This window comes from Poeciliopsis prolifica, unplaced genomic scaffold, assembly GCF_027474105.1.
Source record: "Poeciliopsis prolifica strain line A6 unplaced genomic scaffold, Auburn_PproV2 SCAFFOLD085, whole genome shotgun sequence".
Classification (NCBI taxonomy): domain Eukaryota; kingdom Metazoa; phylum Chordata; class Actinopteri; order Cyprinodontiformes; family Poeciliidae; genus Poeciliopsis; species Poeciliopsis prolifica.
Window position 1 is genome coordinate 492,141 of NW_026562460.1, and position 21,020 is coordinate 513,160.

General features: G+C 38.0%; 1 protein-coding gene across 1 annotated transcript in view; it reads left to right on the forward strand.

Annotated features, from left to right (window-relative positions):
* cntnap5a (contactin associated protein family member 5a) overlaps positions 1–14,323 on the forward strand; it is a 199,469-nt gene extending 185,146 nt beyond the window's left edge. Inside the window, exons 21-24 of the mRNA XM_055022388.1 lie at positions 1,142–1,229; positions 1,427–1,627; positions 4,050–4,118; positions 10,674–14,323. Of these exons, the coding sequence (XP_054878363.1) occupies positions 1,142–1,229; positions 1,427–1,627; positions 4,050–4,118; positions 10,674–10,867 (552 nt within the window). The 3' untranslated portion in view covers positions 10,868–14,323. The remainder of the gene's footprint in view (positions 1–1,141; positions 1,230–1,426; positions 1,628–4,049; positions 4,119–10,673) is intronic.
* Positions 14,324–21,020: the final 6,697 nt, after the last annotated feature.

Here is a 21,020-nt window from a genome sequence, read left to right on the forward strand (position 1 = left end):
TGAAAGTACACTCTGAACATGTCACTAAGGCAGAAAGTCAAATCTGCCTCCAACACTGAAACCTTCATACTTCCACCCCTTAATTGTCATGTTGACACCAGTGTCCTCATGGACCACTGGGCAACATGAAAGTGTTTTTGAGGTGAATGTTAAGGGGTTAAACTAAAAGGCTCACAGAAGGCTCTGAACAAGACCAAATTTTGCTAAAAGGCATTATGTGTCACATTCAGACCAGCAGGTCTTCAGAGCGTCTACCAGAGCTGGCTGGTGAATGGACTGCTAGTTTTAATATTCCCAGAGTCCTCTGGTGTGTCTGTGAACTTTTATATTATTCTTATTAATTTTCCCAAATATAGAATTTTACACTGTAAAACAAAACCTGACAGAATTCAGACAGGACATCAGCAGAATAATGAACCTTCACAGGCTGGGTTGAATAATTTTTAGATCCTAACAAGCTTAGAACTCCAAAACATTTGAATAAAATTATTAATGAGTCATTGCTGATAGTTTTAACTTAGTTTTCAGACAGCTATGTAGTTTTTTAGCTCATCCAGTGACGGTCTAGCTTCATGCAGCTGAAGCCTCCTGAAACACTGGTGTATTCCACTCTCAATGTCTGAACCTCTGTTGAGTTCCTATCTGATTTATTTGCTTTTCAGAGCCTAGTTGATGCTTACTGGCTAATTCCTATGATATGGGGTGGGGGAGGTGATCTATACTTTCCTCCTATATTTTGGATCAGAAGGATAAATAAATTTAGCATTTACACACAATTATCAGAAGAATTAGAAGTGACTAAGCTTGTAGCCCTCCAACAACTTTATGAGCTGCAGTGAAAACATGTTAAAACTTGTTTTCTTTGAAAATAACCCTGGTGTGTTGATGGCAGTGGACAGAAAATCCTGCAGTGTTTCAATCCACGTCATTGTGTTAAGTATTGCATCTGAGTCAGCATGGCAGAGCAGAGAAGAGAGGTCAAAATCACTCAGCTGTGGGCAGAGGAGGTTTTATGTGAAGCTGCAGAGAACACAAATATCAATCTATAAAATATTATAGTGAGCTGCTGATTCTGCAGCCGTTTGCTCGGTTTACATTTCGTGTAATTGCCTTGTTATTTGATTTCTCTCCACTCAACCAGATCGACCAGGACATCCACAGAAAGTACACACTGTCATCTGATGCAGAGCTGATCTTAATCAGATCCTTGACGCTGGGCAAAGTCATCAGTAAGTTGTCCAATCTAAGGAGAAGTGCTGAGAAAACGCACACTGTGCTACTTGTGTTGCAACCATTCATCATTTCCTGTCACCATTCCTTTGTCATTGCTGATGGTATTTTAATCAGAAATTAATGTGATTCACAGAAATGAATCATAGAGCTCTTGTGCATCTTGTCTTTTCTCCTTTAACCTTTGTCTCTGCAGGGATGGACAGCTTTGGTGAAGAGGTGGTGAAAGCTGCTTCCAAAGGTTTTGCCGGCTGTCTCTCTTCAGTGCAGTTCAACCATGTTGCTCCACTCAAGGCAGCACTGACCAATCGGGGAAGCTCCCTCATCACTATTCGCGGCCCTTTGGTCCAATCAAATTGTGGAGCTTTGGCTGAATCCACCTCACATGTTCTGCAAGGTAAAACTCTAACACAAACAAGTGTGGTCTGCACAAAGTTTAAATTGCATTGACAAGTTAAAGTTAAGCTTGTGCACCCAAAGCCAAGCCTGTGTACATTATAACAGAGTAAGGTTGTTTCAGTGCTAAGCAGTCCTTAAATGATGGCATAAAGTCAGTGAAGCAGCTGAACATGATGCCTTCTAGGCTGCCCATCAACCAGCAGGTGTTTGCTGATGTTTTTTTTTTCCTCTGGTGCACATTTATCTTGTCATCAATTAATGACACAATAAACCTCAACGGCTCAGACGGATTGTCCTTGTTTTAAGGTGACACCATCTCCTACTGACAACATTTTGTTTCCCTCTATTCAAGAGATCAACTTGCATGTCATCTCCTCTGGAGGGCTTGTGTATTGATAGAAAATGTGGTAGACCCTTTATATATCAGCTCTTTATGCTACTGAGAAATTTCAAGCAATAAAATTCCATCCAAAGCAATTGAACAAAAGACATGAGCATATATCTATACAGAATGTGGACAACTTGGCTTTTCATCACATTTTTATACTCCTTCAATTTTTCTAAAAATTACAGTGAAATTTTTAAGGAAATACAAGCATCATCATGATTCCCATGATGACGATACATTATCATGAGAATCATTTCAATCAAGTCCATTTGTTCACCACTTGTTCAGACACTGTGTTCCCAATAGTTTTGCTCCTGTGGCATCTGATAGTGACAATCACATTTTTAATCTTAGGGTTTAATATAATATCAGCCCCCTCTTTCACTCTCACTGTTCTGGCAAGGATTTCTGAAAGGTTTAGGAGTGTGTGTAGGAAATTTCTGAGCGGAGCATGTTGAGGTCAGATAGTGATGTTTGACGACAAGGCCTGTCTCAAAGTCTTCACACCCAAAGGTTCTTTCAAATTGAGGTCAGGACGTTTCTGCTCCATGCTCGACCATCTTTCTCTTTAAAAAACTTGCTTTGTCCTCTAATTTGCAGTCATGTTAGTACTTGCTACTGCTCTTGCCCAGTAGCAAGAAGCCAGGTCATCACAAAGCAATACAGAGACACGCACGCATTCACACACACACTGTTGGGTAGTCAATTTAAACACATTTCTTTGGCATTTAAAAAAGGCTCATTACAAAAACTAACCTTGGTGAGAACTCATCATGATGGAACCTTTGTGTTTTAATCTGATTAAATAAAATGGTGTATAATGGGAATATTAAAGTTGAAAACTTCACTTGAACATTAGTGTGATCACGAAGTATTAGAGAAAATGTGTCTGTATATGCTATGATGCCGTGAAAGCACCCTCAACCACCAGCTTCTGAACACTGGCTTTAAAGAATCCAGGTTGTGAAAGGACGGAAAACATAAATGTAAGCCTACAAGTTAGCCTGGATATTTAGCTAGAATATGGCATTTATTTGGGAAAGCAAATAGATTTTGTTAAAAATTAAAGAGGAATAACTTGATTTAGCTCATTGATTTATTTCCTCTTTTGTCCTGGATTTGTGAGTCTAAGCGTGTGCAGGGAGAAAGAGCAATCATACGACATCAGACTTCAGATATCTAAGGCTTTATCCAGAGAATTCAAATGCATACAGAATGTTACAATAAGCATCTCACCCAGAAATCAACAGTCCCCAAAAGTGACAAATAGAAAAATACTTGAAATGAGTTTAAAAAGAAAAACAAAGAACAAAGATGCATCTTTGGGAATCACTCACTCAGCACAAAACGATTCAACTCCTCTGTTGTAAGCAAAGCTTTTTAAACCTTTTTGAGGGTTGTCTTAATGTTAATTTTATTACCTCTGAGACCTATTGAAAATTCAATAGGTCTCTAATTCAAAACATGCTGTTTAATGCTTAAAGAAATATATTTTTACGTTTGGTTATATTTTGTAACGAACCTCTATAGTTTTTAATGTTTGCCTGAACTATTCAACCCTGAGTAAGAATTTATTGCCCTGATAGCAAATACACTCCCTTGTCTTCTGATTAGAAATTTATGCAAGTTCAGAGAATCACCAGCTGCCCCAGCCTGGATCTTTATCTAAGTTTGTTTTAACATAAAGGTTAGCCTGTGTCCAATTGTGCTAATTTAAAATTCTATTTCAACAATTTTACAGCAGTATGTACTGCAGATAATTTATTTTTCTCAGATAGTGTTTCTCAGATAGTGTTTCTCAGATAGTGGCTTAGAATGTGTGATGGGTCTAATGTCAAGGCAAATTTTCTGAAAAATATTCAAAAGACAGCTTTACTCACTCTAAACCTAAAAGAATGTCTTTGTCAAACATGACTAAACAGAAATTAGGACAATAAATGGAACTTTTTTCTAGGATTCCTGGTATCTTCACTCTCTCATTTGTCTTTTTGGCAATAATTAATGAATCTGTTCCTCATTCATGCTTCTTCAGATCAAGCTGCAAATGAAGATAAGGAGCAGCACGACAGCAACGCCCAGAAGGATTTGGCTGTAATAGCAGGTCTGTTTCCCCTCCTTTCTGCAGCTTTTCTTCTTGTGGTTAATTGAAAATGAGCCCCAGCTGTTTGTTTGTTATTCTCCTCATTTTTTCACAGTCTTAATGTTCCTGTCTCGTCTCCTGATAACTCCGCTCCAGCTCATTTTCAATCCGGCTGCTTCGTGTGTTTTGTTTCATGGCGTAATGTCGGCTTTGTGATTAGGAAATGAAAAGAGCTCTCCTCAGATTTTAACAGTAGAAAGCAGTCAGAAAAACAAGTTAGATATAAATGTAACTACAGTCTTTGAGGTAATGAACAGGAGCTTAAAAATGCCTCTTTGGCAAATGTTATCATCACTGAAGTATTCAATCCAAACATAATTTGGACTTTATCTTGGCATGTCACCCTGAGACGAAACTTGTTTGGTTTAGATAAAAGCCACAGTTTGTCATCTGTCAGAAGTTCAACAGGAAGATTGAATTCACTTTAATACTAGAGAAGAGTCAGTTAGGTTGAACACAAAGACAAGCAGCAAGAAATCCCTTAATACTTCTTTACAACTCTACTAGTTCACACATCACACAGCATCCACAAACATTAGTGAAACTTTTCTGTTCAGATCTAATTTTACTATTTAGATAATCCAGCTCTCAAAATCAAACCAAACTGTTAGAGCATTAAGACCTGCCAGAAAAACCAAAAGCATAAAGGTGTGATGATGATTTGAGCAGCATGAGCGCTCAGCAACAAAAGCATGTGTTCTATGGGTTACTGACATATTCACTTAGTAATGACTTGGCAGTCTACTGCACAGCATGAATACCATAGGACAATATAGCTGAGTAATGGCAATAAAGTTGGAATGTAAATGTTTCCATTGGGGATCTTTTGGTATTCACAGAGGACCACAAGCATCACAGAATGGCTGAAATCTCCAAATAGTTGATACCTCCCTCAAAAAAAAATAGTATTGCCTATTTTATTAGTTCAAACATCAAATATATCTTCACATCCATAAGGAGACACAGTGGAAGCCATATTGGCACCACCACAGAACCTGACATCCACAGCCTGCCTTATCTTTGCTGTTTAGAGTACAGCAAATCAAGTTAGATATAATGAAAATGAAGGAAAATGAATGGCCAACCAATAGTGTGTCAAATAGCATTGCTCCAAGATATTTCTGCTTTCTATCACATTTTTTCCAAATATCTTTCATAGCCTATGCCTAAGATACTTAATAATAATAATAATAATAATAATAATAATAATAATAATAATAATAATAATAATAATAATAATAATAATAATAATTTAGAGTTATGCTCCACAGAAAAATCCACCTCAGTGGTTTTGGTTCAGGTAGATCTACAGCATTCACAAATGACTGCAACAAGTCAAAGTGAAAATATCAGACAGGTGAATGTAAACATTCATCTCACAGGCAAGAAGTTTACAGCTGCTTTCTTTGGTGAAGATCCTTAAAAACATAGTGGTTTTAACACAGTGGTATACTAACACACCTAATGAACTCAGATCAATAGCTGGTGTTTGACCCAGATCACTGGCAGTTATATTGGTGGCCATGAGAGGTCTATGTCATTGCCTTGAAAATAAATGCAAACATACAGAAGCAAAAGGAGACATCTGAAACTTGTTTACATTCTAACCTCATCAACTCAGGAGGGATATCTGGAAAAACATGGCTCATGACTGAGGTCACAAACCCAACAACAGAACAGCCACAAACAAGCTGAGATGTATATGTGTGTGGTGTGTCTGCTGCCCTTGCAGAAAGGACAGCTCTGACTTTTCAGAGTCACAGTGTAGCACATCAGTGACACAGTTGACCTTTACTTCAATGACCTCAGTCTGGACAAAAAAAAACAACAACAAAACTACCATAACTAACTGTACAGAAACATTGACATCACCCATATCTAACAGTTTAAGATAATTTCAAGCACATTCTTTTTATATCTAACCTTTGGAAAACTAATGAAACATTGACATTGTGATTGAAGATCTGTGGTTTGTAAACAGTAGGTTTAACTGTGATTCTGAGTTTAACTTCAAACCCACAGATGTACTGTAGGACTGAGTTCTGGAGTGGAGGCCGACTGGACCATTCCACGGCCTGTCCTCTTTCACCACTCTGTAGTTGTCAACGTTTTTAATGACTAACGTTTGTTAGTCTTGCTTCAGCCAGCTGACAGGCACGTTGTCTATTGGGACAAATAGACCCACTGACTCTTTATCTGTCTTCCCTTAAACCATAGAAACAGTATGATGAATCACCTTTGCAGTTTTTTTTTAAACTGGTATAGAAACTGAAATGATGATAAATTTTAATTTTTATGATGCCCAAAATCTCACAAGTTACATGAGTTATGCAAATTTTCAAACAAGAGGTAATGGAATCTGTAGCCAGAAGGGAATTTCTGTGCAAAACACTTTCCTAACCGATGAAACTGATTAAGCTGAAGTAGTGAGTGAAAGGAGCTGTCTGATTCTTCAACAGACAAAAGACAAGTGCTTCAAAGACCCCTTTTTCAAAGAAAGAAGACGATTCTTTAAGGGTACCGTATTTTCCGGACTATAAGTCGCTCCGGAGTATAAATTACACCAGCTATAAAATGCATAATAAAGAAGAAATATACGTATAAAAGTCGCACCAGAGTATAAGTTGCATTTTTGAGGAAAATCTTTTGATAAAATCCAACATCAAGAACAGATATGTCATCTTGAAAGGCAATAAAAATAGAATAGAGGCAACAAGCTGAATAATTGTATGGTATGCTAAAGTTACATGACAAACAACAAACTGAGAAACGTGCCTGGCAAGTTAACGTAACATATTAAGAGTCATTCAGATAACTATATCATAAATAACATGTTAACAAGTTTATCAAACCATCTGTGTCACTCCAAATCATTAAATCAAATTAAATCTTTGTCCTCCGTGTCGCTTTTGAAATACTCTGTTAACGCCGAAAGTAAAAGAACACAGGCCGAGAGCACCCTCTTGCAGTTTAGTTTGAAAATAACATGTGATATGATATAATGATGTGTTAATTTCCACATATAAGTCGCTCCAGAGCTTACGTTGCAGCCCCGGCCAAACTACAAAAAAAACTGTGACTTATAGTCCAGAAAATATGGTACTCCCTTTGGTCATCCATATGTCAAACAGCAACACTCACTTGTACGCTACTAATTAGAAAGCATTTAATAAATATGGCATAAGATCATTGACGTGAGAGCCTAAGATGATCAGAACTATGCAGTAGATGTTTAAAATTTGCAACTAGTAATTATAGCTGAGAAATATTGTGCATAAAATCTTTTTTTGATTAGTTGATGTAAAAAAATACAAGCCCAGTTAATCACTGTAATAACTAGATTAACTGAGGAGCTTACTGTGATGGAATTCTTGTTGCTCTGCAGAGAGCTTAAGGATGCCTCTTTCATTTCTCTTTGGCCTTATAACCTTTTCAGACAAGCACAAGGAAAATAGCTTTGGCGAAGACAAAGGAAGCTTTTCTCCCCTGTTCATCAATGCCCTTTGTAAGGATTCCTGCATATCAGTTTTCTACTTCTCAGCACACGGTGAGCTGCTTTAAAGCTGCATTTACTGCTCTGCCTCCAGCAGCACTAACCAACTTCACATGGAGCATCATTTTAAGAGGAGTGCTTGTCTTAAATTAAAGATGGAGAAGGCAGAAATGGACAACCGGGATGGTCACCTGACTCCTAAACTTTGGCTTCTTTTTAAATTTTCTATTAGTTCTTCTGGTCTTTATTTCCACTTACTTTTCTTCACAAGATTACCACTTTATTCCTTTTGGAGATAATTTGTTAAATTTCACAAAACAAGAGGGTAAAGTCACAGTGTTTGTTTGCTTATTAAATGGAAACTGATTTCACAATTATCAGTTGAAAAAGATTAAAACAAGCAAAGAGTCAGTTCTACATGTTTAAGTTAGGAATATACATAAAGATGATCAGAGCCAGAATGCTTATACATTTGATGAGTGTGTAGGCATTGGATGTTTTTCTTTTTAAGTAAGAGCTGAGAAAAGGATCATTTCCTCCTTCACACAGTATTTCTTGAGCCCGGTTTCCAGGCAACAAGTCGTGAGTCCATATTACAGATCTGCCTCATGTTTATCGAAAAGACATGAAAGCGTGACTAACCTGCTCACTGAACTTGCCCAAAAAGACAAAACAATGTTTCTCACTTATTTCTAAAGTTCCCTTTAAACAAAGGAAAAGATAAAGACAAAATTAATTTAAGGAAGTTTAGTATGAGGTTTTATTTCAGGCGCTTTCTGATTGTGTTGCTTTATTGTCTCAACCTGCTATCAGTTCCTGAATGTGTGACATGTTAACATTAAGTTGCTCTTTTATCCTTATTAGCTCAAAAAGAAGCAAATTCACAATGTATCCTGAACTTCATCAGTCCTCTGAGTTATTTACATGTTTAGAATGAAGTGAAATAGAAAAACTCTTCAGATCTAGTGTGTGGCCAGGTTTGGACTGCCTGTCCCCTGGTGTGGTTAAATAATTTTCAGAGCTCCATGCAGCACTATGTACAGCCTAAAAGACCTGATTTTATCTTTAAAGACCAGACCTGTTGAACGTTCTTGACAATCCACTCTCCAACAATAGCCATACTTCGTAGTAAATTTATATTCTTGTTTTTTTTTCTTTTTGTTTTGTTGTTTTTCTTTTTTCTTTTTTTCCTCAGTTTCTTTTTTTACTCTTGCTTTCTTTGTAATCACTTTAAAATCTTTCTCAGGGAAGTGCAGTTACATTTTTGATGTTACTGTTATGAGGCAATGGTTTATTTGTGCATCTTATTTCAAATGTTGAACTTAATTTGGAGATCTAAATTCCTACTGTGATGTAGATGATACTTTCTTGGGAAACAATAAAGATATAATTTAAAAAAAAGAAGCATAGTATGTAAAGGATGTGAATGCTTTCCGAATCAACAATAATTTGATCAGTGATGCATGAAAAACTTGTCAGTCCATATCTGATCAGCATTCCTTATAAAAAAGAAAAAGAAATGGACACTTTCATTTCTGCTGGATAATGCTGTTTGTCGTGTAGAGAGTATAAAACACAGCAGGCTGGGAACAGTTGATTCTTGTTCAAACTGAACCATAGTGAAGAAAATCATCCTCACAAAAACATAAAGACAGAAACTCTTATTTTTTTACATCAAAAAGTAAATAGAATGAAAATATGCTGTACCCATTCACTCACTCATTCATGCATTCATTTATTCTGAATGCCTTCTGTTGAGATGTAGTGGTTGACCTACATTGTTACTATAGATTTATGTTGTATCACATTAATGTAGTACATTCACAATAACAGCTTCAGACCTGCTATCAAATTGTAAAAGTTATGATAATTTTGATAACTCTGGATTATGCAGAGATTAAGCTTCATGTAGAACATTTGCACTCTGGTTCACCCTCTGCAGAGAAATCAGTAATTGATGTTTATGCTGTTTCTGTAAATCTGTGGTCTTAAAGCTGCTGGCCTGTATTTCTATGGTGTAGAACCAAAGCTTTGCATTTAAAAATAAACATTTGTTTTGCTAAGTGACCTTGTGAAGCTTGTGAAGCTTAAACTAGTTTAATGAGAACTGGTTCTCATTAAAAACACACTCTACAGTCACTTTTTAGCCTGAAATGCCAATAGCAAATGCATAATGATGCTAATGTTGTTACCATAGAGAGGCTGCATTGGTTGCATTCTGAATAAAAGCAAACTTTTCCAAATAAAACCAGCATGTTCTGGTTTACATGTAGAAGTGATACTTGGTTCATTACACAGGACATCTAAAGAGCCAGATGTGACCCAGATCTGATCTAGAACAGTTCAAGCCTTTCAGGTAAAATATCTAAAATATGACACTTCCTGGAATCAAATCAATTGAGAGGCTTGCTCTGCTTATCCTAAAATACAGACTGTCTGAAGTTTATATAACTTAGCTATTTACATCAATTTCCAAAAGATGAAATCACATATATTTGTGATTTATTAGATTTGTTCTGAGAGGTTTCTTTGGCTCAGGACCAGACTGCTGCAGGTCACAGACTACATGGCTCTTTATCCACTGAAAAGACCAACATACCCTTTATTTATGGAGTCTGATTTGTTTTGTTTTAACAGCCTTTGGGTTTCAAAGAGAAAAATGTCCAAGCATTTCCAGTAGAGCAAAACCCTGATCATCAAACTTGCCTTCATTGGCATTCCATCTAAAACAGAACCTAAACACAGAACAGCACATATCTGAGTCTCTTTTATAGGATCTGGAAAGAGATGAAACAGAAAACAAAGGTATTGATAAGCAGCCACGGCTTTAGGGATCCAGGTGGCTCCTTTATGAATGATTTACCATGTTTAGTGGTGAACATGGGACGTGGAAATGCTGCTGCTGTCTGTTTTCTGAGTGCTGGATGTTTTTGTTCTGGAAGCTGAAAGTCTTCCTGCCTCCAGGCATGACTTTCAACCTCCTGTCATCATCCTCTAATGCTCCCTCCCTGCTGTGTTCTCAGGTGTGGTCACAGCGGTCGTCTTCATTGCCGTGTGTGCTCTGGCTGTGATAAGCCGCCTCCTGTATCAGCAGCGGCGGGCAAAGAGGAGCAGCAGCATGAAAGAAGAGCACAGGCACAGCACGTACACTGACTACAGGACTGAGCTGCACCTCCACAACTCTGTCAGGGACAACGTGAAGGAGTACTACATCTGAGCGCGGCGTGCAGCCTGTTCCACAAACGTACCTCTCTTTGACAAAGGACTTCATAGGTGGACACACTGCTGCAGGATCGACCCATCCCAGTGCCCTGGAAGCTCCCAGGAACACTGCAAACACCTGCAGCCTGCAGCTTGCCGTCCGCCCCCTCAATGCTCCTCTACAAGCTAGTGGCTGAATCTTTGCAGCTGTTAGTGTATTTGATGTTGGTAAAATTGTCAGAATCAAGCTGCTGTGATTTCTGTCATTGAAACTGTGTAAAGCATTAGATGAATGTCCTTCAGGGCTTGACAGAAGGATGTTGTGAACAGAGGGAGCACAAGCTGCTAAACGAACACAACTCGACCCGTTCCGTGTGAAAGTCTGGCCTTCTCCCAGGACGCCCAACGCACTAAGCTGGACATGCAGATGAGAAGCTGGAGATCAGGCCTGTAAGATATGCGTGCATTCGCTGCTGTAATTGTTTTTCTTTTTTTTTCCAGTGGTGGTGAATGTTGTAGAAAAAACAGGGACAAAACTGCCTAAACAGTATGAGTGCCTAATTTGCATATACCTTTTTGTTTTTCAACATTTTAGAAATTTTCTTTTCATAGATATGCACCAATGCAGTCTAATTTGCATTTAATAGGAGCCTATTGTCATTTAGGTGTGTGACCAACACAGTAAAAGCTGAGCCTCTCAGCCGTAAGCATCCGCTGCTTCCTGAACAGATCAGGGGAGACTTTTTCTCTTACCGAGGGATTTTCCATTTCACCAGAAAACCAGAAAAGTTCTAAATCTGTAACTGGATGGAGTCCCGATGCCTCATTTATCAAACTCAGAAAGGGCTAATTATATGCAGAGATGTGGGAGTAAGCATGGCTTTGTGAAACTTTCTTCTATTGAATATTAAAGAGACAGACAATCTCACTCCAATTTTACATTTGTTTATAAAGAAACAAAATTAAGCTCATTGCACGTTACTTTGAAAAGCCCACATCCAATCCTTCTACAGACGGAGAAGTTACTTGCTCAAACTACATCCATTTATTAGTTTTATTTGAGCTAATTTTTCAATCATTAAATTATAAAGACACATAATACTGCTTTATGGGACTTTCAGAGTTACGTAAAGGTAAAGCAAACTGATCCAGGTACTGGACTTCATGGTACTCCACAACTGGCTGGTGTATGAAAAACGATTCACATAATCAAACTGTTATGCGTATTTAATCATTCTAGTTTTGATAAATGACCAAGTCTGGTTGAAACACTTTGATTTCAAGAAATAATTTAAAGTTACTCCACATAGCAAAAGGTAATAACAAAACGTGATTGTTTCAATCGGATTCTGATTGGTTTGAGAAGCGTTAAAGCTGCTGACTTAATGAACTGACAGTGTGAGCTGCAGCATGTAGAGAGTGCCATCCCTGTCCGGAATGTTCCAGCTCTCCTGTCAGGAGCCCACAGCACCATGAAGCTGCACTCTCTGACCTTCAGGTGGCGTGCTGAGCTGTCACACTGTACACTAAAGCTGCAGTTTGTAAATAGCCCTGCACTGGACAGGTAGTCAGAATAATGATGAAACCTTTTCACAGGTTCATGTAGCAGTCAGGAGTCTGGAGGCAGCGCTGCCACTTGAAAGCAATCCTTCACCATGGCATGGAATGGATGTTGTAATTCAGTCCAGGAGCAATGAACATGTTAGAAGTTTTCTGACGATTATTACCAGAAACAAAAGTGATGACTTTTACTTTCAGGTTACACACAGTCACCAGATGCTCAAGTGGGACATGGGTTCACTGTGGAGGGAAGACAAGCCAGTGGCCAGTGGAGGATGTTCTGTGAACTGTTACGCAAAGAAAGCTACAATTCAAGAAGATGTTCCTTTGGCAGGACTTACCGGAACATAGCAGTATCTTTAATGGAAAAGCCATTTTCTGAAATCAATAGCTTCTTTCTGCAGAATGGAATAAAAATCCTCAGTCAGAAGCAAAGTAGTGCAGGAAGGTAAAAACAGCCAACAAAGGCTTGAAAAAACTTTTTCGTTCATACATCTTATTGTAATTAGCTGCCTACCTGTTGTCAGGAGCCCCAGAGCCCCGTTAAATGAGCAAACCTCCATGCGCATTGGAACACATGAATCCTGATCTGTCTGGAAACCTGGAACAGTTTCCACACTGCGCACAGGGATGTTTGATAAATGAGGCTTCATTATTCTCTGCAAGTTCTAAGACTCGTCTGTAGGAACTGTAGCACAAGCATTCTAAAACTAAATGTTTAAAGTTGCAGAAACGACGTGAATGTAAAGTGGCATTGTATTAATAATAAGTATAGTCATGTGATGTGCACAGAACAAGTAGTGTGCTCTGCAGGCAACCAGGAACTGCTCACAGCCTCTAAACATGGTGGATGTGGTGACAGATACTTCTGGTGAAACAAATGATCAGAATTTAAAATAACCAGCAGCAAAAATAACAACATTCAACTTTTGTAATGACTTGCATTTCAGGGAGATGGCCCACTGCAGTTTATCTGGGAGTGTCTGGCTGTGCACAGGTTTAATTTGTTTCTTACTTCACAATGCAAATCAGCAAAGCCAGAACTTTCTGCAACCTGCAAAAAGCCAATCTGCTCATTTTGCCATGCCCTGAGTGACCCATACCAAGTGGAAAATATATTTTTGGTTTTCCAGTGTGTCTCAAGTATAATCATTATTTTTCCCTAAATGATACATTGGTAGAATATGTGCACACAATCTAAAACATAGCCCATCTGCAACAGGACATGTGATGCACAGGGCACATTTAAAGCAACATCAAAGCTTGGATGGCAACTGCATTACTTTTTATAGATGTATGCCTTGGAAGGGCAGGAGAAAGTTCTGATGCCAGAGGAAAAGGATGTTTCCCAAATTTTAAAACTCAGCTTGTCTGGTTCCTCTCATTACTGCCCTGTTCTTTGGGAGTCTGAGTGTCTTTGTCAGCATCAGCTATGCTTTAGCTCACCAGGCTAAATAAAGGTTAATCCCAAAGAAAAGCTAAATTTACATGCTAACACAAATGCAACAACCTCTGTTATTTTAGCATCTTTAAGACATTTTAAATCACCTTCTGGGGATTCTAAATGTTGGCATAAACACTTGGGGAGGATGTGTTCCTCTAATTTAAGTTTTTGGACAAATGCACTGGTGGACTGGAGCTCCATAATGGCTTAGGTTGAAGTAAATGAGGTTGAGAAAAACAAGACAAGCATGATGAGTCTGCAGCCACTGGATCCCCCTGTGCATGTCCCACAAGTATCCCTCAAAGATGTGATAGCAGATTTCCTGTAACAGTGAATGAACACATACCTCTGAGTGTTTAGGTTATATTGCAATGGGTTATACATGTGGTCACTTCTTAATAATTTGTATAGCTGCAGTTTTATTAAGGATCTACTGTATAGATGTATAATTTAATAATAAAAATGAGTATATTACTAAACTTTTCTGCTTGGGTTCTTGCAAACACATTTCTATTGCTGCAGTCTTTTATCCAAGAGTCCAACACTGTCTCACCAGGATAATAAGCAGTAATGTTATTCATATATATTACTTGTGTTTTACATTACTTGAAACATTGATACGTGTAGCTATGCCACACCGTCCTCAGAAATAAAACAGGTTTAATATAAAAGAAGGAGTCAGTTGTAACCTCACCGCTACATAAGTACATATTTTGTTTTCTGATAATTTTAATGCTTCCAATACCACTAAATAAAAACACTGGTTTCAATGGAAGGAAATAAATGAACCATGAGGTGTAGAAGGAGATGTTGAACGTGCTTCTTTGATTTTGCACAGCTCTCTTTAAGTTCAACATAAATCAGCCAGACTGAGATTTGAACTTTGACTCATATCACAAACTTATTCCTTTGTTGTAATTTTGTTGTTGTTTTATTGTGATGAATTTTAACACCAATCTGGAATATAAGGCCTGCAGAGCTTCTAATATCTCTGAATTCACAAGTGGCCTGACTTCCACTTGTACATAATCTTTCTCACTGTAGGTTTACAGGTTTCAAATTGTTTAGACTTAACCTTACAATCCTTCCCGGCTCTGATGGGTAACAAGATTTTCTTCATTGCTGATGTCTTTCCTTCTTGGCATTGTGCTAATCTAAGCTTTTAGAAGAGCAGCAAGCTGTTAAGACATCTGCTTTCATAACTACCCTCGTTCTTGATGCTGATCAGATAATCAGGTAATGTTGGCTGCTCTTTGCCTTCTTCATAATTCAGTAGCAGCACAAGGGAAAACAAAACCTCTGCAATTAGGCTTAAACTTGGCTGTTATTCTCGTGTATCTCTGTGTTGGTAAATTGCTCAGACTGTTCCTCGTTTAGTGTCTGCTGACAACAACCTTGAAAAGAACACAGTGGAACATTATCAGATGAATAGAGCTCAACCATCTTGATTAACAGTCTTCCTGTTACGTGAGTAAAAGTATTAGTGTGCTGTGAGATACAACTATTGCCTCAGTTGTTAAAGACATAACAGTTGTATATATCCACTTTAGCAGTTATAATGAAAGACATGTAGTGAAGTTAAGATGCATAAAATTATATTCATATTCAAAGATTAATTAAATTTTATGTGATAATTATATTTTCTTTTCAGGCAGCTGTCTTGATCGCATGAGGAATCAGCATGTTGCTCAGGATTCAGGATTTATTTGAAAATCATCTCAAAGATTAGCACTTTAATCACTGAATATCCAGAAGGCAATTAATTATCAATAAAAATTGCAGTAGGTAACTTATAAACAATATGCATTGCTTATAAAATAAATGCTTGTTAAACAGTCATTTTGTGAGACAAATAATCTGTGGGACAAAATGAGTCTCCTCTCCCTTCTCCCTACTTTTATCTACAATACATGACTTTGCCTCAAACAACCAACCAGAGTGAGGGGGAAGGTTCTCGTGCTGGGAGTCACCCTTCCTCTTGCTCACTGCTACGCTACAATTACTTCACCGCAAGAAACCTGCCATGAGTGGCACAGATGGATGCGGATATATAGTTTTTCTTAAAAGGTTAAGTTGTTTCTCTGTAATTAGCACATTGAGCAGCAAATACACAAGCTTGATTGATAATGCCAAGTCCCTCTCCCTGGTCGTTTCAGGAATGGGGTGTTTCTGTAAATGGCAGTAGGACCACAGGGAGGAAGCGGACAACCTCAATTCTTCACAGATTTCCAGTGTCATTTTTAATGGTATAGTGATAGTTTTAAAGGGAACATATCAGGCAAAATTAACTTCTTAGCCCTATTTTGTGTACTTTGAATGTCTAGGAGTGGAAAAAAGAAAGTCATAATTTTCAATTTGTTCATTTTTCTCTGTTCGGTGTAATGTTTTTTTTTTGTTGTTTATGATGTCACACATATGTTTTGAAACTGCTAAACAAAGCCAGCTAAGCCAGTTTTATCACTTTTTTAATCCTGGTAACGATTTTGTAGTACAAGTTCAGTCTACTATTACAAGTAGACAGGTCAAATGTTTTTGTAAGTAATCCACACAAATCAGAGCCTCTTCAAACTGTCTGGTAAAATGTTATTTTTTTTTTTCAGGAATGTACCTGCATTCATCACTTATAGACCTCCACCAGTATTTAAAAGGGATTTTCTGAAAAACTTCATCTGAGGGTCAGTTCCTTCTCTCTACTGGTAAACTTGTAAACTGCTAATAACGCTAAAATGAGAGTAGAACTTTACTTCAGACATGAACGTTGTGTGTTGATAATGAGATCCTGGCCATTGGTTTGATAGTAGCATTGTGCCTTCTAATTCTTAGCGCTATATGCCAGCTTTTTGCTGCTTCCTTGTGCTGTGCTGCATGTTTTGAATATATTTATTTGGTGTTGTTTTTCTCTTGGGGAACATCATCCAAATGCATTCAGTGATATTCTTGACACTTGTGTTATCTGACTCCATAATTTTATCAAAGCTTTGTTTGCTTCTTTCATATTGTGGAAACATTAATATTTTAATATAAAAAGACAGCAGCAAAACGAGTTACTGTAAAATGCCTCTGAACAGATAAACAAGGGTCTGTGGACCTGCAAGAACCAGAAATTCAAATCAAAGCTCTGCAGTTCCACTTTATATAAACCATTAAAGAATGATTTACAAGTGAAAAGAAAAGATTTGAAAACATATGTCCACTCTAAGAAATTTGTAAAAAAAAAAAAAGAAAAAAAAATATTTTTACAAGTTACATACTGCAGTTGTAAAAGATACAACACACACACAAGCTATTGACACAAAGTCATTAACGTTGATTTAAAAGATTCAAATAAAATTTTTATAAAACATTTTTAAAAACTCCTCTTGACCAAAGAGCTGTAGATCTCTGAACTCCTTTTGAAGAAAAGAAAGGTGCATCAATTATTAAAGATTTCAGGTTTTTTATAGTGAAGATTTTCTGAAGCCTTATGGATATGTTCCTTTTAAAAGAGTAAAACTGCTGGAAAATAAAGAAGTGTAAGAGCTGAAGATGGAGGGAAGAGCTTCGTCTCTGCTGCAGTTAATGTGAAGCGGGCACTCTGATGGTGTTGGGTGAATAAACAGTGCTCTGGTCGATTTTAAGCAAATGATGCAGGAGAAGAATCAATGGAAGTCATTCTGCTGATGAGGAAACCTGAAAGCTGCAGAACCACCAAGTGAGCTGAGATCGTTTTCTCGTTTGCCACCCCTGTCGGCTGTACGCCATCAATCGCTAGTGCCTCTCGAAACCTCACAAATCAACACTGACGAATAAATCTGTAACTCACCACAGAGTTTGGCATTACTGAGTTCAAACACACAACGTTTAGGGGTTCAACTTGGGCCCAGCGATGTGTGGGCAACAGCTTTCTGTAATAGCATCATGTTCCGGTAAGACACTGCATACTTTGACATTCAGTGCCGAGGCAGTGCATGGAAAATATTTGTCGACCCGTTGGTCTGAATCACCTTGCAGAGATGTTGCTTTTGTTTGCTGAAGGCTGCAGGTTGTTTGGGTTGAAGAAAACTGCAATGGTTTAATTCCTGAAAGAATAAAACAAAACACAGCTGAACAAAAACCTTAGACTGCTTCTCTGTTCCCATGTCCTCAAGGGTAAGCTTCATTATAACCTTAAGAGATGTTAATTTGTGAGAGTAATATGTTTCGACCAAAATTGCTACAGTCTTTTTCTGATACACAACGAAGCAGCAGATACAAACGGAGTGCTGTAGCACAACAGGGAACAGCTCTTGTAGAAGCTCCTGGCCTGACAGTTAGAAGTGAAAAGTTCAGTTTCTTTATGCGGTGAAGTCATGACATTTTGTCAGGAGGAAGACTGGCCATTGCCTTCCACAGCAATCCCTCTCAAAAACAAAATAAAAAAAAGCTTGCAGCAGTTTGGGCTTTCTGCCATTAACTTGGATCCTGTCCAGTGGTGGAAAGTAAAGAAGTACAAGTACTTAAGTATGATTTTCTTGTATCTGTACTTTAATGAAGTAGATTTAATGCTGGATACTTTCGACTTTCACTCCACCACATTTTACAGTAAGTATCTGTACTTTCTACTTTACTACATTTTTACGAAAGCATTGCATTGTGTTACTCCTTACATCCCAGTGGCATTCCGCTTTTCTGATTTGTTCGTTAAAATGTGAAGTTCAGGGACTTAACTGTAATATCCAAGCAATAACGTGTAATTACATGTAACTAATTATGTGTTTCTGTTGTCACCCATCATATCCCCGTTTCCTGAAACCTATCTTCCACGTGACGCCGTGGAAGTTACCCACTGGTTGCCCGAGTTCCTTCCCCGCTTCTTCATTTGGACCAAGCTGTTCCTGGAGACGCCAACTGGCAGTCACTCCTCTCCTCTCTCTCCACGCCACCAGCACTTACCTGTCCACCCTCCACCGCAGCCTCCATCCTTCCATCCGGACCTGCGCTACCGGGTCTTCCTTCCCAGAACCTGGACACACAGAGAGACCTTCAGAGAGATCGAGACCCGACCCAGCAGCCGAACCCTTCATGACCGAGTTCATTGTTCCCACAAGTAAGATCAGTCCATTGTCTGTTCAAAGCTCCCTTTTCCGACTCCCTGAAACTCACCACCGCTCCGCTGTCTCCATAGTGCGCCGCTACACCGACAGCCCAACCATCCTTGGAGCCAATCCCTTTTTGCCTTCATTTTCCTGTTTCTTCAATAAACTTTCTTTACTTAATATCTGTTCTCCTGTGGTGTTCTGCATGTGGGCAAAGGAACTAGAACAAAAATATACAGAAACTGTTTTTGTTTTCACTCCCATTTTTCATGAGCTGAACTAAAAGAGCTTAAACATTTTCTATACACAAAACAAACATTTCGCTCACATATTGTTCACTTTCACAATTTGTGAAAGTGAACACTTATCTTTTACATAGTGTGGCAAAAAGTAATTAGTGAGGATCAGAGTAGCTGAGGATAGAGGGCTCAGAAGAAGCATAGTTAAACCTGACTCTCATCTGATTTTAAAAAGTGTGCATCTTTTGTAATTAATTTATTAATGTATTCCATAGAATATGGTCAAAATTTGTAGCATCGTTGACTTTCAAATGTTATCCTACATATATTTTACAACCTTCATTGGCAGCTATAAATAAGAAAGTGTATCTCAGGAGTGATTTTTCTCTCATTTCTGAAGACTGTGGGTCTACAGGTCGGTTGCCAGCAGAACAAAGTAAGCCACCTTTCTGACCTCATCATACAAAATAAATATTTTTATGGTTTTGGATGATTTAATATAATTCACCCATTACCTTGGTAAACAACATTTTTTTAATACAAAAAAAAAATTTTTTCACTGAATGTGATCAACATATTGGCTTGACCTCAAACATTGTTTGAAAGATGACGCATTCAAAAGCTTCAGAGCATTTTAGAGCATCGTGACTTCTTTGTCATCATCAAGACAAAGTCTGTTTTAAATCAGACAAGGTATGCTGCGCAGGATTTTTCACTTGTTGGAGTCGGAGGATAACCCGAAGAGGTGCGGCATGTCACAAGATCACAAGCAGATGCCTGCAGGCGCTGAGATCTGTCACTAAGAACTTTTTCCAACAATCCCACTGAACATTCAAAGACATTGCTTAGTCTCTGAATCAGGATTGTTTAATGTACTGCATCACAATGCTCAGAGCTGCATATCTGTGAAATCACTGAAAATATTTAGAGCTTTTATAGCTCACGTTTGAAAATTTGAAAAGATATTAAAATACAGAAACTTCCATTTGTTCTCTTCTGAGGGACACATAAATGCAGATGACTATTAATGATTCCGTTCTGTTGGATGACCTACTTAATGAAGGGACGATGTAAAAATCCCCACTTCCATTTTGAGGGAATTATTCTTGGAAAAAAGGAAATTATGCATGCATCTCTACTGGGTTATAGCTTTAAAAATAAACTCAAATAAATCAGAAATGGAAATAAAACTGATACTTTTGTGTTTGTCTTTTTGTTTTAAAGTGTATTAATTCCTTGTTCTTCATTTCCCACAAATGATTGAGCTGCTCTTTCTCCATCATTATTTTCTAGATGTATTTGTTTCTGGGGCACTTAATATCATTTCATAACTTCTTATCTCCAAAAAATAGAATGTGGTCCACCTTCATAAGCCACAGTTTGCCTCTGGCATCAAATATCACAACAGCCACAGCGTCGTCGCTCCAATACCAATTGGCAGCTTTATGCATATCTCTGAAAAACTGCTGTTTCCTGACAGAACAAAGGTATCTGATACTCTGGAAATAAGAACTGACCTGCTGGTCAAAACACAGAGGAAGTGCATCGGTTTTACATTTCAGAGCACACAGAAAATCGGAAAATGCACCTAAAATTAGATTTCTCCACAGCCAAAGGTTCCACCTGTCAATGAAGGAGCCTCTTAACAGCCACTCATTTCATTCCCTAATCCATTTCCTCAAAAAGTGGGTACAATTTTAAATTCTTTCCAGCTGTACAAAAGAAGAACTTTGCATGCGCTGTAGTCTTCTTGAGAATTGTGGTAATCTCAAACAGTTCTGCAGTGCTTCTGTTTTGAGGGATTACAGGAGCAGGGAGTGATTCAAAGTCTGCTCTTTTTTTTTTTTTTTTTTTTTTTATATGCACTTCCCA